This window comes from Mugil cephalus, chromosome 3, assembly GCF_022458985.1.
Source record: "Mugil cephalus isolate CIBA_MC_2020 chromosome 3, CIBA_Mcephalus_1.1, whole genome shotgun sequence".
Taxonomy (NCBI): Eukaryota; Metazoa; Chordata; class Actinopteri; order Mugiliformes; family Mugilidae; genus Mugil; species Mugil cephalus.
Genome location: NC_061772.1, coordinates 17,830,248 through 17,857,982, shown reverse-complemented (window position 1 = coordinate 17,857,982; position 27,735 = coordinate 17,830,248). Strand labels below are relative to the sequence as shown.

General features: G+C 40.9%; 2 protein-coding genes across 2 annotated transcripts; one reads left to right on the top strand and one right to left on the bottom strand.

Annotated features, from left to right (window-relative positions):
* The first annotated feature begins 577 nt into the window (after positions 1–577).
* On the top strand, positions 578–1,738 carry LOC125004953 (high choriolytic enzyme 1-like). The gene has a single exon (XM_047579810.1). The coding sequence runs from the start codon at positions 608–610 to the stop codon at positions 1,403–1,405; it is 798 nt and encodes a 265-aa protein (XP_047435766.1). The 5' UTR covers positions 578–607; the 3' UTR covers positions 1,406–1,738.
* Positions 1,739–15,037: 13,299 nt separating this feature from the next.
* On the bottom strand, positions 15,038–21,027 carry LOC125004978 (putative gonadotropin-releasing hormone II receptor). The gene is made up of 4 exons (XM_047579839.1): positions 20,863–21,027; positions 19,570–20,169; positions 18,028–18,232; positions 15,038–16,457 (listed from the first exon to the last, which is right to left on the bottom strand). The coding sequence occupies exons 2-4, from the start codon at positions 20,116–20,118 to the stop codon at positions 16,024–16,026; spliced, it is 1,188 nt and encodes a 395-aa protein (XP_047435795.1). The 5' UTR covers positions 20,119–20,169; positions 20,863–21,027; the 3' UTR covers positions 15,038–16,023.
* Positions 21,028–27,735: the final 6,708 nt, after the last annotated feature.

The following is a 27,735-nucleotide window of genomic DNA, read 5'->3' as shown; positions in this document are numbered from 1 at the left end:
TTTTTGTTTTTTTTTTTTACATAGCAGGTTATTTACACACTTTATAGGCAACAGTCATTTGGACTGATTTTAATACTAAACAAAACTGTGAATTTCATTAAGACACCTCAAAACTTGATGTTACAAGGGTCACATGTTTGCAGTGGTTGTAAAGGGTTGTGCTAATGTTTTATGGTCAGAGTCAGAGATGTAATGACCACTGTGATTGGTGGTTACTGTATCTTGGTTGAAACGGTGTGTATGATGTGTGGGTGTCTTTGACTTCAGTCAACAAATGTTGTTTAAACAGATAACTTGGGGTCTTATTAGATGATCCCTATAAAACATGTTTTTCTAAAAAAAAAAAAAAAAAGACACAACCAGTGAAGCTGTGACCATTCATTTAAAGACCAGAAACAACACACCATGTTGAAACAGTAGGTTTGTCCATGGAGTCCTCCCTTCAGTGGTGTATTTAGGCCTAACAGTGTGGACCCCAGCCCATAATCCTCCTGCAGACACACCTACAGAGAAGAGTATAAAGGGTCTGGACTGAACTGAGTCAGACATCAAGCTTCAAGGAGTCTCTCCACAGAAAGCTGTTCACAAAAGCTCCACAGCCTCCACAATGACCCTGAAGATGACTCCCTCTGCCAGCCTGCTACTGCTGCTCCTGCTTGGCCTCTCTCAGGCACAACCTCTCCAGGAGGAAGGAGACCAAGAAGAAGTCCCAGACACTGTGGACATCACCACCAGGATTCTGACCTCCAACAACCACACGGATGAGATCCTCCTGGAAGGAGACCTTCTGGCTCCCAGAACCAGAAATGCCTTAAAGTGCTTGTCCCAAAGCTGCCTGTGGAAGAAAGGCTCCAATGGCTTGGTGACAATCCCCTACACCGTGAGCCGTGAGTTCACCGGCTCTGAGAGGCAGAAGATCGAATATGCCTTGAGGTCCTTCCACAGTATAACCTGCATCCGCTTTGTCCCCCATCGGAACCAGAACGGCTACATCAGCATTGAGAACAAATCAGGATGTTACTCGGCTCTGGGCAAACAGGGGGGCAAACAGATGCTTTCTCTCAACAGACGGGGCTGCCTCCACCACGGTACCATCCAGCACGAGATCAACCACGCTCTGGGCTTCCGGCATGAGCAGACCAGAAGTGACCGGGATCGCTACGTCAGGATCAACTGGGAGAACATCAACCCGCAGATGGCCTACAACTTCCACAAAAAGGACACCAACAACCTCAACACTCCCTACGACTACTCCTCCATCATGCACTATGGAAGAACAGCCTTCTCTTTCCAGAAGGGAAAGGACTCTATCACCCCCATCCCTGATGCCACTGTCCAGATTGGCCAGAGGGAGGGAATGTCCTACTGGGACATCCAGAGGGTCAACCTGCTCTATCGATGCTAAATACAATGTTGATAACAAGTTCAATTAATTCACACTTCACTCTCTGTAATCGACCTGATGTCACTTTCCACTGTGGATAAAGTTGTAGATCAAAAATAATTGTTATTCCGTATGTTCCGTTAGCAGAATGCTTAAAACCTCGTGTAGTAACAGGCCAAATTAATGTGAATAATTGTTTATTTAAAAAAAAGAGAGACAAAATATTGCTAAGTTGTTAAAACTTTTGAAGGTGTTTCATAAACATGTTAAGTGCAATCCCTTCTTTCTTGAGTCTGTTTGCTCGTGCAAAAGGAAACGCAATTAATATAGATGAATGATATTTAATCATGACTAATCGAAATTAATCCACAGCCACCCTGGGAATAATGTTAAAAAAAAAATGTAAAGTTTGACTGCACTATTCATATATATCATACATATACACCCACACATACATACATACATATATATATATGATATGATATGATATGATATGATATGATATGATATGATATGATATGATATGATATGATATGATATGATATGATAAAGTCACATACGCTCTTAACTAAATCCAAGCGGAGACTATGAATACGACAAAACTGGCACCTGTCTCCACATCTAACGGTTTAAACTGCTGTGACGCAACAGACACAGAGCTCCCTCACTCCTTATTTAGCTCCACATTGAAACAGGTGTTCAGATGCTATAGCCCAGTGGGGGTGTGATATGAGTGGGTGGGTGAAGGTGGGGAGATTCATCTGCTGTTTTGAAGCGAGTGACAATAAATATCAGATAATGGTGCACTTGTCTCGTAATGGCAGGAGTATATATGGCGACTTTCATTCTTATTTGGTTGAAGAACCCTGAATGTGCTGGGAATTCATGAAATTTGTTTATTTTTGCCCTTTAGCTCAGTGACAGGAGGCCTTTGCATTCTCATCCCATCTGTTTCCATCATCCTGTGGTATCTCTCACCTCGGCATAGCTGCCAACTATTTGTGCCATGAATTGGGGACATTTCCTACAGGCTCTGCAATCCATGTGGAGGACCCTCCTTCACCTCACCAAAAGTAACCATGTATTTTATTATGATTGCTCCTAACAGAAAATAATGTAAACAAGCAGCTGTTTCTGTCACTATACATCATAGCAGAAAAAAAAAAAAAACTGATGGTACTTTTTATTTTAAATATATAAACGCACCATGTCTTATTCTCTGGTATACTGAAAGGGAAAAAAACTAGAAAGAAAGCAGAAATTAGGGTTACGATTATTATTATTATGAGGATTATTAGGATGCCTTGCAAAATAGTTAGGTAAATGAATAACCAAATTTGTATGTCCCTTTTATTTTTACTTTATCATCATTTTAGCCTTTTATGTTAATATCACTGTTTGCATGGAAACGTGACTGTTGCTCCACCTGGAAATCAGTGCAATTATCATTTAGGAAACAAACCAATTCGGTTCAGTTTGTGGAAGATGTATTATACCATTCACTTGATAAAATAGCTGAAGACGTTTTATTTTTACGTTGTTTGCGTTGGATGAACTGTGAAGAGGAAGAACAGCAATTTTTTTTAAGTCCATTTATTCACGCTTGTTATTGAGGCCAAATCAATATTTCTTAATGCTTATCTTAATGCATATTTTAGTCCACTAGATGGCAGCAAAGTATCTCCTGATAAGTTGTCCACGTGGTCGCTTGAAGCAACCTGCCTTCAACTCGTTTTTGCAGTGTGTATGTGTGTTTTTTCATTTTAACTCTTATAGTTTGCTACAGTTTTGGAACAATTTGCCCACTATGATTTATTAGGTTAGGTTGTTATTTAGTTTTCCTAGTCCTGAGATGACAGGAGGTCACAGGCAAAGAGAAGGAAATTAAAAATACATCCCTCTCATCCCTCATAATGTACTCTGCTATACCATATTGCAATATTACGTAATGCACGTAATACAGTGGCTTTGTGGTTATGTCAGATTTTACTGAGGAGCTGCAAACGTCTCTAGAGACATGCATGTTTTACACCCAACGCTATATCTAACCGTAAGATTTACTTGCTCAAGGAGAGCTACACAAGTGTCGCTGGTGGGAAAGCGTCATCGCCACTCGAGTTTTGACCTTCAGAGCATCAACGTCACTGTGAATGTCCACATCTCCACATCTGACAGGGACAAAATCCAATCCTAGGAACAATTCTCCTCTGGCGACACATTTCCTTTGTGTTTTTAGGGTTGGCAGTTTGTGTTAGCATGCTGTGCCCTCTTCTTACAGCCATTTTCAAAGCTTCCTTTGATCCTACACATCCCTTTCATCTACAGCCAGAAAAATGATAAGGAAAAATCAAGGTGCAGTGGCAGAAACTGTGTGTAGCAACCTTATGTATTTACATATTGTGGTACATTAAAAGCATGTATGGTTTCATCTGGACTCTTAATATATATAAGATCCCAAACAAAGCATCGTCTTTGATTATACTCTATTGTAAACGGACAATGTGGACTTAACAGCTTAAAGATTGTCCAAATATCAAATGCTGAGACACGACACCGCGTGTATTGATGTGAGTGCCTTTTCAGGGGGTGTTGCTTGCTGTGAGGTTTGCATATACGTAGACTATATATGTATATATACTGCTCATCTTTTAATGGGATCACATTTAGCGGATAGCTGGCATATGCTAAAGGGAGAAGATCATCTTCATATGTCCAATTCTTCACCCAAATAAGAATAAATACATTGAATCATAGATTCGTTTTAACGTGTTTATTTAAATAAGTAGCCTATTTCGTATCTGCTGATAAACTCGCACCCAAACAACTGAAAAACATTCAGGAGCATGTATCTCAAAACTCACTTGAAAATACAGTGCGGTTGTAGCAATGGACATCTTTGTATACCTATCTTTGTAGTTTCTGTGTGTAAGCAGTCTATGAAGCTACAGTTACAGCTACAGCTCAGCAGTTGGTTGGGGACATAGTGACATACACAGAATCCAGGGATTTATGCCCAATGAACAGCAAAGATAGATTATCTCACAGAAAAGCTTAAACATACAAGACATGACACATGAGGTACTTTTATGAGCCTTAGAAGTGCCACAAGATCGACTGAATTTTATCTCCCCTGTTTCCAGTCTCTGTACCAAGCGTGGATTACCTGCTGTGGATTGTGTCTTCACAGTGAACATTTCACACAGACATGAGTGACCACGAGTGATGTTGATTTTCTCCTGTAACGCTAAGAAAGAGATTAAACATATCTCCCAAATTATAAAGCTACTTATTTGACTTGATAAGTATGACTGGCAAATCCAATTTATTCGTTTTTTTTTTTCTATTTTTGCAAGTCTATTTATTTTGTGAACGGATGTGAAGACCTGATAAGATAAACCATCGTAAAAGATGAATTTAACAATAATAAACCCCAAATAAACTTGGACTGCGTGCAGTAGGCTCTACTGAAGTTCTTCTAATTTAAAAGATTTGATCAGGGAGCAAAACGGAACCACTGAGCATTAGCATCAAAAGATATGGAAGTGGTTTATTTGTATGCATAATCTCCATGTCATAGCTCTCTTTGATAAAAGTAAAAAAAAAAAAAAAAAGACAGATAAGTTCCAGCTTTGCAGGGATGAACAATGTAAAATATAAACCTCTTCCTACATCTCTGTGGTGTTTCTCCATCCCGTGCCAACTTTTGAATTTCTTCATACTATTTTTGGTGAGTGTACTTTAAAGATGGTAGAAAAAACATGTCCAATGTAAAGCAGGGGTCATCAATATTTTTCAGGCCAAGGACCCTCAAACTAATGGATAGATTAAACTTGGCCTAGTGCTATTTATAAATATATATTATCATCATTCTACATTGAATATTAAGTTATTCAAATAACACACAGCTTCGAATTTTCTCTTGTGCAACAGTAGGGTGGCTGAGCAACTGGGGAATGAACAGGCTCTCGGCCAGATGTGGGGAATCTGACAGAGTCAATGTGTAATATGCGGCGTTGTGATTGGCTCAGCAGTAATAGGGGCGGGTCCTACTGTGCACAGGAAGCTTAGATTGACAGGTCTCAGCTAGCATGGCGCTCTGCGTGAAACATTGCTTTGTTGAGACATCTCCTGCATCGCTGAATGAGTGAAGTGCTGACTGGAAGATAATGTTTTCTGCCTCCATTCATCCCTCTACTAATACATGTTGGATTCATGTTAATGTGTATTTAGAGAAATTTCAAATTGTGGGGGGAAATGAAAAAATATATATATAAAAAATGTCTGATCAACCAAAGATTTTGCATTCAATTCAAGCATTTAATGATTTCAAGAGTAACATCTTTAGAAACCCTGTTCTCATGGGATAGTCACAGCTTGTCTTAAAGCCCATCAGCTGCTAATCTGTTTGTCATTATACTCTAATTATTCCTCATTTGACTTTTGTAGTTTTATTTACAGCAAACAGTTAAACATGTTAACAGTGCTAATCCCCTCTACCAGGAGGTGCTAAGCTCCTTTAATCCCCCCAGTAACAGCAAGGTTTTTGTTTTTTTAACCAAAGTTCCTTTCCCGCCTGCCGAGTGTCTGTGCAAATAGTCAAATTCATGCATTTCATTAATGCACTGAGGTGACTTTAGACACAACAAAAAGAAACCACTTACTGCACTGACAACTTCGCCGAGGTTGTCTTGGTAATGTGAGTTTAGAGCGAGGTCAAAAACATGAACAGCTGCTAAGTTTCTTGGCCAGGAAAAAAAAAAATCCACAGACAATTAGGAGAGGTTGTTCTTAAAGTTCATCCTAATCTCGTACTTCCACACAAAAATCCCGCTGACATTTTTCCCTCATAAGATTTGCAGGCTCACACTTCCTAAACGTGAGAGTTTATTGGAGGCATCGAAAACCATAAGAAGACTTGTCACTAAATTGTCCTTCAGGTTTATAGGCCAGAAAAGAACCAACTTGTTTTTTTGTTTTTTGTTCTTTGCATTTGCAGAATGTTCTGTCATTTAGGTTTCAAAGTAAATGTCTAGTTAAGATTTGCATTATTGGGATTTATGCAACTTCCCTTTTACTGGTATTTGAGACTGCAGTAATATAAAAATAAATAAATTCTTTTGTACAGCCTTCACACAGTATGCAGCTCCTATTTACTTTGAGCTTTAAAGGATGGGCTAGTACATTATCCTTCTATCACCTGTCAAGAAGAAAGGCGAGTTATTGCTGTCTTTTATTATTTATTTATTTATTTTTATTTATTGGAATATATAAATATAATCATGCATGCACGGACCCCATCTGTTCAGCTAACCTCCAGGAAAAGGATGTTTTTCTAAAGTTTCACAGCATTTATTAGTTTCCACACCATGAATATGATTAGTTGACTTCAGGTGGAGAGGAGTCATGGTCCCGGCCCCCAGCCACTCTGGTCCTCCAATCCCCTGGGACAGCGCCCTGGAGAGATTCATATGACTCTCTGACTCTCCTTCTCCCTACAGCTCCTCCTACCTCTTTGCTACCGTTTTATCTCTTCAAAACAACTCCTTATTGTTCTCTATTATTCCTCACAGGTTCACTGTATCTTTCCCCTCTGCTCCATCCTGCTCAGCTGATCTTACATGTAAAAGCTCTTCGCATGTAACACTTACACGGGATTGATGCTTTGTACCTTCTCATCCTCTGTTCTGATTATATAAGCTAAAAAAGAATTTAAATCAAATCTTAACAAATCACCACACATCTGAATGGGAAGTAAAAAATAATTCTAACACACCAAATTAACAAGAATACTCAATAAATTGTTAAAAGTATCTCATTTTAGACTGTAGGAGGGATACTTAGGCTTTTGGATTGATTTTCAATCTGCAAAATATCCAATATTCCCGCATAACTACCTAATAACTAATTAAACATAAATAATCTATTATTTAAACGCTTTATAGTCTAAAATGACCGTGACATTGCTGTGTATTTCAGTCATCATACGTAATAACTGTGATTTATTTGTCACATATATTACAGTACTGTGAAAATTAAATAAATTTGGGGCCAGAGCACACAGTCACTCCTGCAGCAGACAGGCCATCGTGACCTTCCTCAAGGGCCCAACTGTGACAGGACGGGGCAGTTACCCTGAGCTTTAACAGTGTTGAACTAGTGTGTTGAACATAGGACTGAGGCTTGACTGTGCACTGCTGTTAGAGGATGACGAGGCACACAGAGGCATATTTTGTCCACACGCCGAAGCATTTCTGCATGAATGTGGACTCTTTACCTTTAAATCTACCACCTGTGTGTGGAGAGTAACAACAGGCGGTTTAGGCTTCTGTGTCAGTTTGACAGCCCAGACCCTAATGCCACAGACAACTGGGCTATAGACGTCGTAACTTATGCACGTAGCTTACATCAGTGCGAGCCATTTATACTTGTGCATGTGTCAGTCTGGTCCAAACTGTAAAAACGCCACCCAAACAGAAGTCAGTGCTTTGCTTTTTTGACAGTCCAGTTGATTTTTGTTTCCACTTTCAGCTTCACTTTCAACAGTAGCAACTGAAACTTTTGACTGAAACATTTGTGAGTACCTTGATGTGTTCCATCTTATTGATTCAAAACAATCAGTTCGAGACTAGAGACTGTGCACGGTCTGCGTATGCTCTTTGACTGATTGTTTTGGATCAATGAAGAAGGAACAAATTAAGGAAAGGTTAACTGAGGAGAAAAAAGCAAAAAGTTCCAGTTGTCATTTTTGAAAGTGAAGCAGTGAATTAACATGACTGGCAAAAAAGTCACTGCGCCAGTTAGCTTTCTGGTATTTAGTGAGCCCAGGTAAAAATGGTTCGTACTGGCATAGGTAACGGCACCTGTGTTTTGCAAGAGGTAATGATTTATGAACATGTTTGTTTCTCTACAAAGAAGTGCTGGGAGATAACCTGTCATACTGTAAGTGCAGCAAGGGTATCTAGAGTGGCTGGACTTCAACACATTTGTGAGTGTGAGTGCGAGTGTGAGAAGACATGACACCCCCAAGTGAACAATGTGAGTGAATAAACACTTTTAGCCCAGAGAGTCAGGATGAGGGTTCTTACTGAGCAGGCTGCTGTCCCAGGTGTATTTGGCCAAAGTAAAGAGAGAGAGGAGGCGCGGAGATCAGGCAAAGCGCTTGATCTGCTGCTGAGGTTTGTTTTTCCTGTTGTTTTGAGGGTTTCAGCCTGCCTGGAAGATGCTCCTCCGCTGAGTGGAGGCAGCGAAGGAGGTTCAAACACCTGGTAGAAAATAACCACTCTGAGGCATGGTGTACAAGTACAACTAAAGATAGATGGAGCTTGGAAAACTCTGAAAGAAATGGAAAGCTGGTGAGTAAATGTGGGAGGGTGAAAGTTAACTTGACATAAGATAAGATCCCACATTATTATACTTACACTCACAACTTATTTAAACTCTGTAAAATAACTAAATCCCTGTTCATCTGATAAAGGTAAAGAACTCTCAGATTTCTCAGGTTTTAGCTTGTAGCTGAACTCAAAAGTACAGTCAAGTTTCTGGGGGTGTTTGACACATTTGAAAAGGTCACTGCGTGTTAAATGTCAGTTTGAGATGACAAAACCAGTTACCAATGATGGCAGCTCCCCGCATGTGGACATATAAGGCAGGGCTGAGGCCTTAATGACCCATAGCTATCTCGGCACTTTATCTGAACCGGCGTTTGACAGAGAAAATTACATTAGTCTGTATGACAAAGCAGTTGAACAGATAGAAGTCGTCACCCCAACAAATCTGCCATTAACCCACAGTGACCTTTCAAAACAGATGGTCTGAGCTCATGCGTTTTCTCTTTTTGATTTAAAGGAGGTACATTTGCTGACACATTTCAAGCAAGATTTTTCAAGACTTCCCAGGTGAAAGCTACCCAACGATCATTTAAGCTGCCTTGCTCGAAATAGTGCACAGAAAATTGCAGTGGTGGTGGCGGCAAACAGTAGGGTGAGGTGTTCTCCCACTGCTCTGTGGGAGAACATGTGGACTCATGCACGAATGGTTGGTACATGAAGAAGAAATGTCACCAAGTCTGACAGTCAGTCAGTGTTAAACGCTGTCAGAAAAAAAAAATAAATAAATAAATAAATGAATAAATAAATCGATCTAAGGAAATAAGTATAAGTCTCCTATTGGAAAATTACTGCATGGGTGATTATCTTTCAGCTGGTATCAAGTTATTTAACCCCAACTGATGCAGTAGGTAGCTTCTCATTTCTTGTCAAAAGATATATCCAGTGGATGAGAAGGGTCAAATCAACGCATTATTAAAAACTGAAAGGATAGCAGGGAACCATCGTCTTCAAGGAAAAAAATCCTGATTGATCGTGATTGGCGACTTAAACGTTTGGTCAAATCAAATGGAAGAAAAACAACAGTAGAACTCAGGACAATGTTTTTACGAGTTATCATTTTTTTCCATATCGAGAACATTGACATAATTTCTTACAAAAGTTGTGAAAGGACTCAGGGCTATGTTTAATATAATCCACACATACAATGAGAATAGAACTGAAGGGATTTGATCTGAACAGCTGTGAAGAAATAAGAAAACCACTAATCAGTGAGGCTAACTGGAAAAAAGGCTTTGTTTGCTAGGGAGCGTAAAGATTGGGCTCTGGAGCAATGGAGGAAGGTCATGTGGTCTGATGAGTCCAGATTTAGCCCATTCTATAGTGATGGCAAATGAAGTGATGCCACATCATGATCCTAGTGGCTACTGTACAAAGCTGTGGAGTCAGTGCTATGATCTGGGGTTGCTGCAGTTGCTCAGGTCCAGGTTCAGCAACATTATGCCCAAAGAATGAGGTCAGCTGACTACCTGAATATACTGAATGACCAGGTTATTCCATCAATGGATTATTTTCTTCTCTGATGGCACGGGCATATTCCAAGATGACAATGACAATTCTTCAGGCTCAAAATGTGAAAGAATGATTCAGTGAGCATGAGACGTCATTTTCACACATGGATGGCGTGTATTTGCACATACAAGGCAAGATGAGCAAATACCGTCCGAGCCTGAACAAGATCTCATTGATTAAAATGTTGTATCCATCAATAAAACGTGATCCGGCCCCAGGTAAAAATTCAGGTGGTACCATCCTGTTAAATCACCTGTTACTGTGTCTTCAACGGTAGGCATGTTGACATGTTTTCCTGACAATGTTTGCAGAAATTTACTAAAATGTAGTACTAACTGTGATTTTTTTTTAATGTAATCACCTACATTACCAGGTACAAATTGTTGTGCTTTTATCATCTAGAAGGATTCTTTCATGCTCTAGATTTTCATTGCGTGTTTTTATTATGGCATCCACAGATTTTGGGACAAGTGGTTGGGACAAAGGGCGCTCAATTGGTTGTGGTCTACACAACAATGAGATGCACTTACATGCTCAGCACTACAGTTTTGTATACGCTCGAAATTGCTTCCGGCTTGCTGATTTGTTTTTCCTCAGAAAATGCACTCTGTTGGCTTGTTTTCTAGTTTTTCTCTCTGCATCACCTGCTTTGGTTGCTTTCAGTTTGTCATCTGGTGAATTCAAAAGGTATTTTATTTACCCAGCCAGCTCACACCCGGCCTTTTATTTTTTTCATTTTTTATTTTGCAGCCATTATTCAGCTGGCATAATGAAATTAAACAGGTCACTTTTGGAGTGTCCTGGACCATGTTCATGTTATTATCATCCTTATAAATAGTTGCAAAAGACAATAAAGAAAGAAAGAAAATAAAATAAATCTGTTGTATTTATTTACTAAAAACACTGCTGACATAATGCTATTAACTTAGATTATTTGTGTAGCTTTTGACACAAAAGAACGCATCAGTTTAACTTTTATTTTGTATCAGTCCAATAAACTGAATAAACATAAGACAGATAAAGAAGATAAACACATCTTAACTGTAATAGTAACAACTTTTTCCTAAATTTTCTTCTTGTCAGATTTTGTGGAAGCACCATTGTGCTGTGTTACATGCGCTTGCTCTCATCTTAAAGTATTTACTGCGCACTAGCATCACATGACCCCGGCTGTCGTGTGAAATAACGCGCGGAAAGTGACTGAGCGGAGCGGATTTGGCCACGGGCCGGACTTGACCACAGCAGCTGGCTGACGCAACACTTTGAAACAACGCACATTTAAATTAAATCTGTAGTGGAGGACGGTACTTAGACAGAGTCATTGGTCTGTAGTACTATCCCATCCTCGGGAAGCCATACGTGTGATTGTGTTTCAGCTCGATCACATCATTGACTCGGTGGCAGCACTGAGGGGAAAAAAACAAACAAAAAAAACACGCAAAGCATGCAGGAGTCCTGTCCGCAGCAGCTGTCCCGCAGTGAGCTACAGGTTCACGCATCTGTTTTTGGAGCAGTGCAACGGGGATAAATGTTGAAAGAAGGCCTGTGTGCTGATGTGTTCTCTAGCGATGCGCTCCCCCTCTCACTTGGAAGAGATGTGATGGGAGTGGACAGGCCTGGGAAGGATCAGTGAGCAGAGAATGAGCTGGCTTTCTACAGCTGGCAAGTGATGAGAAAATAATGTGGGCTAAGTTCAATACAATGAAATAGCAGCAAGCACATGATATTTTTTTTTTTTTTTTTTTTTGGTCTTGGCTGAAAAAAAAAAAAAAACGACAACTCCAGTAACACTCAGGTGATATGGATCCTGGCAGGTGACCAGCCAGATTAAAACTAAAAGAGTACTGTCATGGGTCACTGCGGTTCTGTCTAATGCTTTGCACTAAGCCACTGACTATTTTATTTTGCCCTTGACCACATGTGCTCGCTGCTCTGGTAATAGGGTTTGAGCTTCAAAGGGCCGGCTGTGAGTTCAGAAAATCACTCATAAAAAATTCTGAGCTTCCAATTAAGTCCTCGTCGAGACTCTGGCAGAGACGTGGATAAATTATTTCTTCCCATTCAAAACTACACACCATATGTTCACCATTCTGCAAAAAAAAGAAAGAGACAAGCGATGGCGCTGTTCATCGGGGCATGTTGTTTTCATGCTCTTTCATGCAGCTCCAACATTCTCCAAGGCTCCAAACAGCATTACCCATAAGGCCACACTCAAAGGGAGATGAGCTACACTGAAATTAAGTATTAACCTTTAAAAAGGCTTTCAGTATTTATTTCTTTAACCAGTGATTAAGCATTTCTTCAAATAACATGCGAAGCTGTGCATCCATAGCAGATGTACAACTGTAGAGGGATAGTTTTTGTTTTTATTTTAGAGGCCGTCGCTGAGGGATGGTGATGGATGGTGGAAGGAGTTTAATCTGAAAAAGAAACAGCCCAGAGCAGCTCATTCAAAGAAATGGCACAAATGACTATGACTGTGGTCGAATTTCAAAAGCTCCAAAATGAACTCATTAATTTTAATCTGTGTGAACTCAAGGGCTTGATCTCGTGAAGTGTGAACTAACACAGCATTGCAGGCATGTCGACTCAGATTATCTACACACTCCTAATTATTACAGTATACCCACGCCTGCACAGGTTGTACAGCATCTGTGGGGACAAGGGACAAGACTACGGTACAGGGAGATTTCTAGTTACAGTTACATCTGACAGTTTGTGGTGCAAAAGGCTTCAGAGTGACATTTGGTGGCTTTACTTCTCACAGAGTGTCCGGTTAAAGATGTCGCCTTTCTATTTAAACTCCATTCTTGTGTCTAACGTTCCTGGCCACACGGGAAACCCCCAAACATTGGCCACCGACTCCACCGCAGTCAGTGGGTTCCCAGATTGCATGTTTCCAGCTCACGTCACTGGGAGGCATCATTCATCTGTGTCAGGACCAACATGCTTCACATTTATTTACAGGCACCACCATTAATCTCCTGTGACACATCATTTTGGCTGTTTGGATCACACTCTCTTTTTCTTTCAGTCCCTCACTTATGACTGCAGGCTATCAGAAGAGTGGGGGATCATGAAGTAAAGATTGTCCACTTAAATGTTAGATTTGCCTTGTGGCTCAGTTTTCTTTTTAGCTCCGCGGTACAATATAATTGCAGATCATGCACCGTGCCACCAGCATGCTTTATACAGATAGGCGAAAACACAACATAATGTCCAATACAAGCCACTGCGTTACCTTTTGTTCCTCGTTTCGTAATTTCACGGTCACCTGTATTCTCCCGAAATGCTTTCTGTATAAAGATTTAATCAGCTCACATCTTTGATGCTGACATTCACTTTGGTCAGAGGCCAGCAGGTGATTCCCAGACGGCGGACAGGAGGAGGCAGACCAGTTCCTGGTCACTGGCGGCCAAAGAAAAGGAGCACCATTTTTAAGAACTAGATAGGAGATGAGAGGAGGGTGATATATGGTCGGTTCATACCAGAAGTCATTTATTGACCACTGACAAAAAAAAAAAAAAAAAAAAAAAAACAGCGCAAAATGTAAACTCAGAATCTGTTTAACCTGAGGAAGACGCAAGCGCTAATGGATACGTCGCCAAGATCTTTCGCATTAACATTAAACCTGTCTGGTTTACTTTCTTGTCCAAATGTGACTGTTTTTCCTCAGGCGATCACTGTGCCACGTTCATATTTATGGTACATTCATTTTGTTGTGCACAAGGGAGCACAACACAGTTTGATTTGTGGCCCTGTCCACTGCAGAGACACAGAACTTTATCTCTGGTGGGTTCGACGTTCTGGGCTCATTTAACTGCATTTTGTGAGCGCCGTTGCATCAGCCGCACAAAATAAAATGAAAAATAACAGTGCTGGGAATAATTAGCGATGAATAATTTGTTTAAAGGGCCGTATGCGCTTGCATGTCACAGTATGGGTGAGAAAACAGGCCCAGGCTTGTCCAAGAGCGTGCCTTCCACGACACAGCCTCTGCAAACACTACACAGTAGAAAGTGGAAAACTATGGGAACAGATGAAAATATCATCACACAGTTAGATGAGCTACTTGTGACTTCAGGCACTGCCACTCAGAAAATGTTATCTATCAATATCATGGTGAACTCAAGAAGCAAAAATGAAGAATGACATTGTCTTTATTGGTCTCATAGTCAAGACAGTTGAAACACAGGATTTAGTGAGTGCTGATCCGCGCAGAGATATGCACCAGCTGTTTGCTTTGCATGTGATTAAGTGGAGCCTTTGGCGAGTCTGTGTTTTGGAACACAAAATTCATAAACACACACACAAAAAAAATGGTTTGCCTGATGCAGAAAATCCTACTTATATTATATAAATATAAATATTTAGAAAGGACGAGTAGACATTTGTCTATCAACCATGTAGAAGAGTGATCCGACAGTTTCTCCCTGGTTGGAATAAATACATTCGGTCTGCGCACGTTTGCTCCACCTGGAGTAAACATCAGAGTAAACATGACAATAAACGTGGCCAGCACAGTTAAAAACGTGGGTACCTGCTTTGGTTTTGTCTTCTACGAATTACAAAAATCTACTGCTACCCGTAGATCACGCATAAATTATGACCACATTGCTAATATTGTGCCTCCAAAACTGCGGAGACAGAAAAAATAGACATGGGTCGGTTAGTGGGGGCTTTTGGGTCCTATGGGTTGAGGGGAGGGTCTTCTGTGGCTCAGGCTTGTTCCAGTGCGTCTCACGAATACTTGATCAGTTTGGGATCTAATGAATTTGGAGGCCAGGTCCACACCTTGTGCTATTTTTCATGTTCTGTTTGTGTGTCAGGCTGCATCCTGCTGGGGATGGCTGCTGCCATCGAGGCGTGCATGCCGTGGGTGGTGCAAGTCTAAGTCACATCCACATGAATGTGAGGTCCAGCAGCACATTGTATTGTCAAAAGGTGGTCAGTGTTGTTCACTTCTCCTGCCTGTGGTCATAATGTTATGCCTGATTTGTTTATTTCAAAACAGGCAGAATTCGTTTGTGCATGTGTAAAAAGTTTTATTGTGTTTGTCATTTGAGGGCTCGTAAACGCACATATGGGATCATTTCATTTAGCGTTGATGCACACAGAATCTCATTTCTGAATCACATAAACAGTTCTATAATTTGCAGCTAAAACACAGTTAGCACTTTTTTTTCTAAGGAAATAAGGTAGATAACAGCACACTGCTCTCTGCTTTTCTTTATAGTTACTGTAAGTAAAATATTCAGTTATGTTCAGTTTGTTACCTAGACAGTGCGTCTGATACTGCAGAGCTGTTGGTACAGTAAGTAACCACGCACATCATAACACAGGAAGCACTTTTCTGTCACCAGGCACTCACCATCTTCTGTCTTTGTGCTTGTACAGTAGTATGTTGTATATGGCGGGCCGTTACACAACATGCAATTCCAAGCATGTCCTGGTGTGTTTATGAAGGGGTTATGCAACTTGAAGTACAGCCTCAAGCTTCACATACACAAAGACACAGCTGTAAATGAAACACAGTTCTCTACAAAAGAAGTAGATGGTGTCTTGAGACTTCTTCCTCTACACATGCATACTGAGTGTGATTGTGAAACAAATGAGTCCAATAAATTAATAAGAAGGTGAAAATTAAATGAATTCATTAGGAGAATGAGGTCTCTTGTCTCTACTCTTCGGTATTCTGTAGTGCTGATACGACTCAGACATAGATTTCCCCTTCCATGACAGTCAAACAAAGCTGTCATTGGATTTGGGCTCAGCCTCCTCACAGTTGCTGTCCCGTTCACCGGTGTTCAGCTCTCGAGCCGCACCGCATTTCGAGGACTTCGCTTTCACTGCGTTAATTTCCAGGCCGGACATAACCGTGGCCTTGCGGTAGCAGTTTCTCAGCCCCCTGTTGAAGCGGATGGTGAACAGGCCGTATATGATGGGGTCCAGGCAAGCGTTGAAAAGGCCGAAGATGAACAGGATGTGGGTGAGGGAGTGCGAAACTTTTCCTTCCAGGTCGTCTGGGAAGAACCAGTACCACAAACCCAACAGGTAGTACGGTGTCCAGCACACTATGAAGCAGATCACTATGACGATGCTCATTTTCAGGGTCCTCATTCGCGCTTTCGGGATGTTGTTCTTCGAGCAACGTAGACGGGGCTCATCGGAGGACACTGGAGGAGGGGAAGGACAATTAGCTGCATGAGGATATTTTTCCTTAAGAGTGAATCAAACATCAAATTGCTCTGACAAAGGTTGTTAAATGAATCATAAAAGGTGATAGTGATGTGAGAATTTGTGAAATTTATGCATCCAGAAAACATTTCGTAATTGGAGGGGGTGGAAAGGGCACTCCTGCAGTTCTGTTAATACTTGCTGTTGGAAGGCATGCGAATATGGTAATTAGCAGTAAAGGCAGAGTAGCGGGTGTTTGCTGATATATAACCCCACAACAGAAATAGCCAGTGGATCAACAGAATTATTATCATTAATCTCAAAATGTGTCACAAATCCAAATGTTGTTTGTTGTCAAAATCTAAAATGACTTCACTTCGGTGATGGAGAGAAGGTGAAGATGGTTTCAGAGTCGACAAGAGTCATCCTTTAGGTACCGAAAACCATTTCATAGCAATGCATCTGTAGGTTCCCAGGTATTTTTGTTTGAACCAAAGGGGTGGACAGATCAGGGGACACTCTTTGAGTTGTACTGGTGTCGTGTTTTTCACCTGCAGTTTGTTTGTACGGAACATTAAGGACGACTGAATCACCGGCAGCTCTGACACAAGCATTAAGAGGCAGACAGGACAGACGGGGACTGAGTAGGTAAAAGATGAAGGAAGATGACGATGACAGGAAAATGGTCATTACATTTACATGTAAAAAAAAAACATATATTCCTTTTTTTTTGCACTTAGACATATTCCATGCATATCTAGTGAATGGTAATACTCCACTAATGTCCCTGTTTACATGCAGCAGGATTTTTCCATCATACAAACACGGCCTCCTTATTTCATTACTTTAAACGCCTTCTTTGAAAAATGCAGCTTTGTTATGTTCAGACATGTCCAAAACCTGTTGACACCTGTACCAGTCAAAGGTTGATGTCCAAGCCTTTCATAATATTTATAAACTGGTGTGATTTGCAAACTGATGGTCTGTTGTTTTGTGTGCATTGCACAGGTTTTATTGTAACCAGACACAGACCATGTGACCATATGCAAACTGCAGTAAGACTTCCGATCTAAATGTCAAAAGAACACTCCTAAAGTACGAAAGACTAATGTAAAACATTCCTGTTTTAATTTGCTAATAATAATAATGCACTGGTTTTATGTAGCGTCTTATCACTGACACTCAAAGTCTTGCCTAAGGACACAATGTCAGACTAAGGACAGGGCATAATCATACTGCATACTCCAAGATTTGCTGCTTAAATGACTTATATCAAACCCAAAATATTGTGATATTCAGAATAATAGCATTCATGTAAATGCAGTAAAGAGCTGCTACGTATACAAGGCAGGTAAATGATAGCGGGAAAGAGCTGCAGGTGTGCTGGTGACGCAACTAGCCGCATGGCAAGTGGGACTGATGGGGTCTGAAATCACAGGACAATCAAAACACAGACGGGCGAAAATAAAAGGAAGCAGAAAAATAAATGGAAACATGTCTTTGGCAGAAGTGGATTATGTAACCTCAGGTCAATTTGCTGCTGAGACCCCGACTCGTTTGTGTACTCACAATTCTTTTCTGTCATCTGTTTGGAGATCTGGATGAAGATCCTGGTGTAGCAGACGATCATGATGACCAGCGGCAGCAGGAAGAGGCAGGAGAAGGTAAACATGTTGTACGCAGTTTCTTGCCAGTGTGTCACGAAGCTCCCTCTAGTAGTGCATTGCGTGAAGTTTGCCGGATAGGTAATGGTCACATTATGGAAAATGAACATCTGTGGGATTAATAAATAAATAAAAATTTAGATCTTACTGGAGGCAGTTGTCATGCAGCCTTTTCTTTGTCTTGGTTTTGATTTCAAGAGTCAAGTATCATGACTGACTGATATCCCTGACATGCCCCATGTCTCAGGGGTGATAAACAGACTTGACAGTTGCCTTCTCCAAGAAGTAGTTATTTTTTATCATAATGTTTATGTTCAAACAGTGAAAACTGAATATGGATGATTTAAATCCTTTATTAAATTTGGGAATGTTTATTTTCTAGACATCCCAGCCAAATGCATTAGTCCACATATAGTTCTCATCATAAAAGCATTTCCTCCTTTATCTTTCCATAGATGGCAGTACATAAATCTCTGCACGCTCTTTGACTGGGAAAATACAGCTATATCCAATTTTTGTCAGTGTAATTTTAGTCATTGGGTATATATTTCTTTTTAAACACATACAATTATGGTAGGTGGATATGGTATTTTTTATGGTATTTTCCGAAGCGGTTCGTTGCTAGAAATGGAAGTCCTGCTCCAAGACCTGTCACAGTTTGAGGACTCACTAAGACCTTAAGTGGTAAAACAGCCACTCTTATCGCGGGGCAGTCAGTTCTTGCCTTAGGCATGCCAGTCATAACCGCTTATTATATTAACTGATGATTTTAGATATAAAATGCCAAAACACAGCGAGAAATGCCTGTGAAATGTTCCAACCGAAACTCCTTCCTTCCTTCACGAAGCCAACAGTCCACAAGCCAGTAATGAAAGTAGAGATGAACATTAAACCAACATTGTAGAGGAAGATAATAAGAAGCAGTAAACGTTTTCCATTTCCCTTGAAATATGCCCTTTAAGGTGGAATCAAAATATTTCAGTGTTTACAAGGAAGCATCTATACGGCCAGGATTATGGATCCCTCGCCTTATGTAACTGAATGATAGAGCTACTAATCCCTAACACTGAGATTCTGTGGGCCCCCTCGAGGCATTCAGCAGGTTCTCTTAAATGGGAACCCTCAGAGAATGCCATATTTTATGTAAATGCTCAGAGATATGTAAACAGAGGGAATGATGAAACACATATAAGATTATTTAAAAAAAGCTCGATTTCATTTTTCTCTGGAATGCGGGTGCCTGCAGTTTAATAGCTCTGCCGGACTGAGATAATGCATGCAAATGCTGCCAGATGAAAAGGCTTTTATCAGGACCGAGAGGTTTCTCTGGTAAAAGGAAAGAAGTCCTGCTCAAATACTGATTCTGCTCCGTGAAGCACTGTCTTTAATACATATGCAGAATACGGATATGTCAAGCTGTGATCACCTGTCTCGTCTTTGACCTTACCTGAGGGAGTGAGAACAACGCGCTCATAGTCCACGCCACCATTAGCATGACCCTGTTCCTTTTCCGAGCCATGCTGATGGCCAGAGGGTTGAGGATGGCCGATTGTCTGTCCAGACTAATCACCACCGTGACAAAAGCGCAGGAGTACATGGCCTGTAGCTTGAGGAACATGAGGAATCTGCAGGCCAGGTCGCCAGCCAGCCACTGGACCGTGATGTTCCACACGGCGTCCACGGGCATCACGATGAAGGTAACCAGGAGATCGGCTGCTGTCAAGTTGAGGATCAGCACTCGGAGGTGCGATTTGCGCTTGTGCCCATTGGCAGCCCACAGCACAGCCAAATTGCAGAACGTGGATATGCCGCACAGGATGAAAGTTATGATCACTCGGATTTTGGCCGCTGTGGAAAAGGTGGGAAGCTGCGGAGCTCTGTCCACCGCTGTCCAGTTGCAGTGAGCCGCCAACCAGTCACAGCTGGTGTTCAGGTCAAATCCTGAGCTCTGCTGGTACATGATGACTGGAGGATCACAGCAGGAGGAGGCGTTCATTTTCTGACCCTCACCACGGAGTCGGCATCTTTTTTTGTGGATACACAGAGGCTGGTGTTGACGGAGGGAGATAAATCACAAATGACACTACACATCAGGCTTCTGCATGAAGTTGGTTCATAATATGTATGGATTTGCATAAGAAGACTAAAAATATTGTTGTTTTGAGTAACACAGTGTCTGGCAGAGAGGGAGCGGGCTGCTGCGTAGGCACTTGTTTCTGATGCTCACTGAAGTGAGAAGAGCTATGACTGTCTAACACACACACACACACATACACACACACACACACACACACACACACACACACACACACACACACACATGCGCAAGGGGGAAAAAAACTCTCCAGACTTTGCCACCTGAAACCCAATGAAAGGATGGCATCCTGACGAAATCACAGTTTTAAAAAAGGAGTTTTAGCAAAATTTGGAAACATTCATTTTTGTGGGGAGTCTGAGCCTTAGAGAAACTATAATATCAACATTTTCACTTTAACAAAAGATGTGTAGGATATGTTTGTTAAAATCAGAACTCATGTAGAGAAGTTAAATATTTATGTATTTATATTATTATCCCCTTGAATTGAATTTGGCTTATGTGGTAGGATAAAATAAAACAAATCAAGGTTGCTTTATAAAATACATTACTGTGTGTATAATTGTATAAAAATCTAAATTCTGTAACTATTGCTAATAAATATAAATATAACAAATATATAATAAAAAGAGACAAATGACTCACAATTAGTTCCGTGGTGTCATGGAAAAAAAATCTATTTCCCAAATCAGAGAGTGATGAAACAATTTTTTTTTCTGTTTTGGATGTCCAAGACGCCTTCACTAAACCCTCCTCAGTTTTTGAATAGTCCGTTCGTCAGCCTGGCGACTCTCCACTGTCCCCTTTGGAGTTTCATCCCTGTGTGCCTTTCGGGAGTTTTTCAGCTGCGTTTTCAAGGCTACTCCCTCCGCTGTGCGCGTCTGTGGGCGCGGCTACGAGCATCTCCGCATCACGGGAGCGTCAGTTCAATGAACCCCGAGCCCGGGCAAAGTTTCTAAATTTAACCCTGCCAGAATAAATGTAACGAGACACCGCAGCCCCCTATTAGCGTCGCTGTCATCAAAGCCAACCTGCTCTTTCTTAGCTGCCTTCATTTTTGCCCCGCAAGGTTAATTTGAGACAAGTGTTCGTTTTCTGTTGAGCTTTTTTTTATTATTATTATTTATTTTTTTCTTTCTAGATCACGCTGTGACGTTGCGTGGCAGCTGTTTACTGTATGGATGAATTCCTTCAGCGCGGTTCTCTCCTGTGATGCACGTTTTCGTTGTCCCCGACAAAGTAAGAGGCTCACTTACCCAGACTTACATCAAGATTCCATTAGCTGACCTAAAATACTGAAATAATGGAAAAGATCTTTAGGGAGTTTTTGCCATCGCTGTGAGGCTGCGAGGTTTAAGTTAAGTTGCACAACCAGATACACACACAGTCGTCTCCACAGACTGTGCAGGTAATTGTGATTCATTGTCTGCTGCCAGATTGTACGGAAGAGTATCAGGGCCACCCATGAGAAACAAAAACAGAGGAAGTAGAATTTTTTTCATTATGCACTTTTGAAATTTCGAGAAAAAAGTCGAAAGCATCTTATGGTGCCGCCGATAGAAGAATATTGGTTAAATTAATGTTAAGAATTTAAAATTGTATTTTTTTTTCCAGTTGTATTGCTGATATATTATGGCGTGGATATTGCTGCCTTGTCTGAAATTACGACTTTTTTTCTCGAAATTTCGACTTTTTCCTCAAAGTGCATGATGGGAAAAAAAAGTCTACCTCCTCTTAGTTTTTTTTTTCTCATGGGCGACCCTACTACTCTTCCATAAGATTTAAACTAGCAAAGCAAACTTTTAGAATTCAGTTTTCTGTTTCTGTATTTGCTTCAAAGTCATTCAGCTCATATGGATTCGAGAAAAGTCTAAAGCCCTATGTTAGTTGCATGTACAACTAGCATTTATTATTTATTTATTGTTTTCACCAAAATTACACAATGGATAAATAAGTAATTTACTGGCTAATATAAATAATTGTCAGGGCACAGTTGCCCTGTCCTTCCACATTTATTAAAGAGTCATGTAATTGCTTTAGATCCACTTGTTCAAATGAATTCATTTCAGAGAATGAGGGACTGAGATGGGTCTTTAACCCAAAGACAGCAGCATCTTTCTGATGACATACTGGTGTTTCTTTTGCCTCAATTAATATCTGGTTCAACAGCCTCAGTTTCTGACATTATTTTTTTTCCACGTGTACAAAGGGATTCTGAATGCTGTATAGAGAATACACAGATCAGGCATAACATTATGACCACTGACAGCTGACGTAAATAACATTAACCATCTTGTGATAATTCAGTGGATGTTAGACATGTACCGCCCACCTAGACCCAGACCAGACACCCTGACACAGACAGCCTGACACAGACATGCACAAAAAAACGGTTTAGGAACAACTCAAAAAATGCGAACAGCACAAGGTGTTGACCTGGCCTCCAAAATCAGTATCTGTGGGATGAGCTGGAACCAGCCTGATCCACAGAGACCCCTCCCCTCGACCCACAGGACTCAAAGAAACCTCACTAACAACATTCTGTCGCCATACACCAAAGGACCCCCTCAGAAGACCCATGTGGATTCACCGATGAGTCACAACTGTTTTTGGAGACACAATGAAGACCTACACAATATCAGGAAAGTGGTCATAATGTTATGCCTGATAAGTGTACGTTTTCACCACTTTTCCCTCATGGGCGAGTAGTATAGTAGTATAGTATATAATAACAAAATAACCATTTTGTGTTCCTCAATTATAGATATGACGTGCTATTTGAGATCATCAGATCAGCTGATGCACGGTTAGAAACATTTTACTCCCTTGTGCTCATCAGTACAGTAAAGCGCACAAAGAGAGAACGTGATGGAAACGATGAGGAAGCAGGTTGTGGGAAAGGTCGCGACCTGGTTTCAAACCAAGTAAGCCATGACACAGACCACTAAGCTATCAGCACGCATCTTTTCCACTGCATGATGATTGCTTTAACAGCGTGATAAGGTATCTGGTTTTAACAGAGGGGAGAAAAGCATCTGTTCATCCCCCTGTGACCCCCTGAGGTGAAAACTGTGAGACACAGTAGAAGCGGGTGAAACACTTTGGTTTGGATCTACAAGGCCCTTTCTCAAGCTGACATTCAACCTGCGCCGCTCCTTCTGAGAGAAAACAGTGCGCGGCATCTTTTCTGTCCACCAGAGAAGAGAGCGCGCACAAGGACAAACAAAATTTCATACATAAAACCTTTATTAAAGCGTTGAGTGAACTGTCTGGGTCAGAACCTTCTTTGAAAATTCTAGTTAATTATTTAATGAAAAGATTAATCTTGTAGGTGGAATCAGTCATTTGATATAATTACTGCCGTCTTGGATGAAAAAGGTTATTAATAGATAAGATAAATCGAAGAGTGCACTGATATTTTATCGAAGGGGAAAATAGACCTAGGTCATTTTAGGTAGGTCATTCCCATCTGTTTTGACTGAAGTGGTGGATTATCAGCAATTCAGAATGATAGAGGAGCTGATTGGTGCTGGCTGGCGATTTGTGCAGATGTTGCCCTCTGGGCTGCCGTCCAAACAGGCCACCATCTTCCCAACTCCACAGACATCAGACAGCGCTTCAGTTTAATCCACGGAAATTGTGCCACACGTGATGAGGTTAAGGATTATCACCTTTCATGGCTTCGCCGTGAATCCCTTTGTTTCCCCAGTCTACAAATACAACCGCTGATTGTTCCCTTTCGTCCTGATGTTTATCCACTAAAAGGTGCAACACTCATGACCATCAGGAAGAGAATGAGAACACACAACCACAACCGTAAAGAATTATGTTGAGCAACAAAATAACACGGAGCCCTGTGACAGAAGTTATAGCGCCAGGGAGTCTTGACCTCAACAGTGTGGAGACGCCCTGATTCCATGAAAAGGAGACTAAATCCACTGTTATTCTCTGCAAAATACCTTGAAAAACCTGAAGTTGAAAATTGCTTTTCAAAGTGTCCTCATTTTACACATTTTCAGCACACATCTATACACACGCCGCGCTTTAGTAACACTGAGTGTACTTACCAAACAATCTCAGGTCTTGGTGTTAGATATTAAGGTCTCTCTGAAACCGCTCCATGTTGACAGGATTGCGTCAAATCGTTTTTGTGTAGCTATGAATCTCCCGCTGTATTGGATTCAGAGCTGGCCACTGGGGATGTCTCTATAGTTTGCTAAACGTTTGCAAGGTTGTGAAACTATTTCGTACGAATTTCTCCATTGTGACATCCTGCATGACCATGCTAGAAGAAGCTGTTGGGCAAATTCAGTTAAGGCGTCCTAATTCCAGCAGCAGCAGCATCCATCTGGACCTTTGACACAAGTAAGGCTGGACCGAGTGTTATTCCTGTTAAGACCAAACGCTAAACTCACCAACTGCAGCCTCAGACCTCTGTTCTTGGCTGACAGAAGCCGCCCCCGATCCTCTGAAGACCCACCTAAAGGTTTGTGCATTCTGAGATGCTCGGCTGCAGTTGGAAAGAGTTCTCTTCTGGGTTGGTGAGGACTTTCTGTTCGCCCCAGTCGGTCCAGCTATTCTCATCTGAACCCTCAGCAAAGCAAGGCCATCTGCAGACTCCTACTCACTGGGTGTTTTTTTCCACACTATTTTGAGTAAACTCCAGCAACAACAGCTTGCCTGCCACCAACAATTATGCCGTGGGTCAATTAGGTTTTCCTAATGAGGAGGAAAACATGTTTTGCTGGTAGCCTCCACTGAGTGTCCTTAACAAAAGAGGGTAAAATCTACATATGGACACTATGTTGATTCTGCAAATGCATGGTGTGTTTGTGTGTGTTTTTCAATTACGGCCTTACGTCTGTGCACAGATTGTACAGGCACCTTTGTGTTATTTCTGCCTGCCTAAACAATTCACAACATATTGCATATCAATTTTATGTTCAGTTTTCCTATAGTTTTTCCTCAAATTGAGAACCATCTTCATTTAAACCAAAAATTTAAATTAATGTCAAATCAGTCTTCGCAATAATGTGCGTCTCTGTGTCCACAGACTAAAAGGTGCTGACTGGAAAGACACACCAAAGGTACAAAATGCAAAGTGTTCAGGACACTCGAGTGCATGCGCCATTGCTTACCGTGAATTTCAATGTAATCGTCATCATTAGATATTTTTCAACAGGTGTGTCAGATCTGTTGAATCTAATAAAACCGTCAAATGTCGCCGAGCCACGACTTGTTGCAGTTGCTGGATGACAGTAAAAAGTAAATGGCGCGGGACATAATGCGATCGCTTCAGCTGGTATTATGGCTGATTGTTGCAACCAGAGAAGAGGTTTCTGTGATGGATGTTAGCCGGAGGCTGAGGTAAGCTGCCGTATATCCACATTTAGCCGCACTCTAAAGTACAGCATGTGTTTGAGTTTTTTTTTTTTTCCCCTGAGAGCAGTGAACAGGCGCTATCTACAAATGTTAAAACTGATCTAATAAACATACATGTCAGTGATAGAGCATTTTAATCATTTGTGGACAGGCAGCTCTGGAGCTGGAGGTCCTCAGAATCAATATTTCTGGATCATGTTACAAACAAGATGCTGAAGTGGAGTCAACCTTGCCCTAAAAGTGGAGCTGACAGGTCGAGATACGAAGAGCGTACTCAACGTAAACAGATGTGTTTTAAAGCGTTGTAAAATCAGATTAAAGACATGATGAACCAGGAGAAATCATCCAGCAGGTCTACACTGAAAAATAAAAATATATGAAATTCAATCAGAAACTGTTCAGGTACACGTAAATACATCCATCCGGTCTTCAGTTCAGTTCTGGCGTTCAGTTATTGTTGAGATTATTGTTGAGTTATTGTTGAGTTTACTGAACTGAAAAGCCATTTGGGAGCTATTTTAGTCCAACTGCAAAACTCACATCTGGGGACTTGAAGCATTAGCCACTTGGAAAGTAGGGTTCCTCAGGTGTGGTCCTCACGTTGATTGTGTGTTAAACTATGCTTTAGTATCTTAATATGTGAAAAGTATGAAAAGTGTAAAAATCCAAGAAATAGACTTTATATCTATATACATAAGAAATGCTCAGGGATTACTGAGGTTGCATGTGTGGCCTCATTCTCAGTTTTTCACAAAGAACTAGCAAACTAACATTAGCATTTTAACATTTGCAAGATGTGGGAAAAACAGTGGTAAAAGTTCTGTTTCAAAATTTTTTATTATTATTTTCAGATTTAGTATAAAAATAACAACGGTACATTGAGAACGTGAATCACAAATAAAAAAGTGCAGTTGGCACATATTCCTCTCAGTGCAAGTCATTCAGAGAACCGCATCCCCGAAAAGCACCAAACAGAGTTACCACTGGGTTCAGATCAAGTTTGCGCTTCAGAATTTCTGAAAGAGTATGAATAACTTAATTCCAAAAAGCTTGCAATTGAGGGCACAGCCAGTACATGTGAAAAGGTGTTGCATCCCCTGTTTTGCGTTTGCTACAGATGGGGGAAATGTCTGGGTGCATGCTGGCTAATTTGAATTTTGACATATGAGCTCTATGAATCACTTTAAATTGTATCAGGCAATGTCTCGCACATAATGATGATTTATGGATCGATTAACGCGGTGACGTTTTGATATAATGTTGAGAGTGCGTTCTTAGATTGGATTGAAGGAGATGAAATTTCTTTGTAAGTTCCTCAAAGGAGGAGAAACCGTTATCATTGTCTGAGAATGAAGTGATACCTTTTCTATGCCAGTCTATGAAGGAGGTGTCACATTGAGATGGAGTAAAAAAGTGGCTGGAGGCAATAGGGCTGAGAATGGAAAATTCAGTATGGTCGAAAGTTCTCCTAAATTGGGTCCATACCCTCAAAGTGGAACGTATGCCTGGGTTCTCTATTCATTTGGGAATCGGATGGTTTACCAAAATGCCAGAGAACGGATGTTTACAGCCCAATAGTAGGAACATATATTAGGGAGTCCCATGCCTCCGTCTTTCTTTGACCGCTGGAGTACCGTTGGGTTTCTTATTCTGCTATATGTATGACGAAATGGTCGAATCCAATGAAGTAAAGTGGGATTTGGGAACAACTACAGGCAAACATTAAAGCAGATATGTAAACTTTAGTAATATGTTCATTTTTATGGAGTTTATGCAGCCAGTCAGTGAGAGTCAGTGAAAGGGGTGACCGCTGTGGTAGAGAAATTCTCACCTGACTTTGAAGAATTGTGACAGAGAAAAGAACAGAGAGAGTTAAAGCTGCAGTTAGCCAACAAGTGTGCTGATAAAAACAGTTTTTCTGTGAAACAGAAACATATTCTTAGTTTCTTGTGGTAAAATGTCCAGAATAGCATAAACCAATTAACATTACAAAACACGGCCACCTGATCATAATTACAGGTGAAGCTGATAACACTGATTATCTGGTTACCATGGCACCTGTCAGTGGGTGGGATGTATCAGGCAGCAAGTGAACATTTTGTGCTTGAGGCTGATGTGTTCGAAGCAGGAAAAATG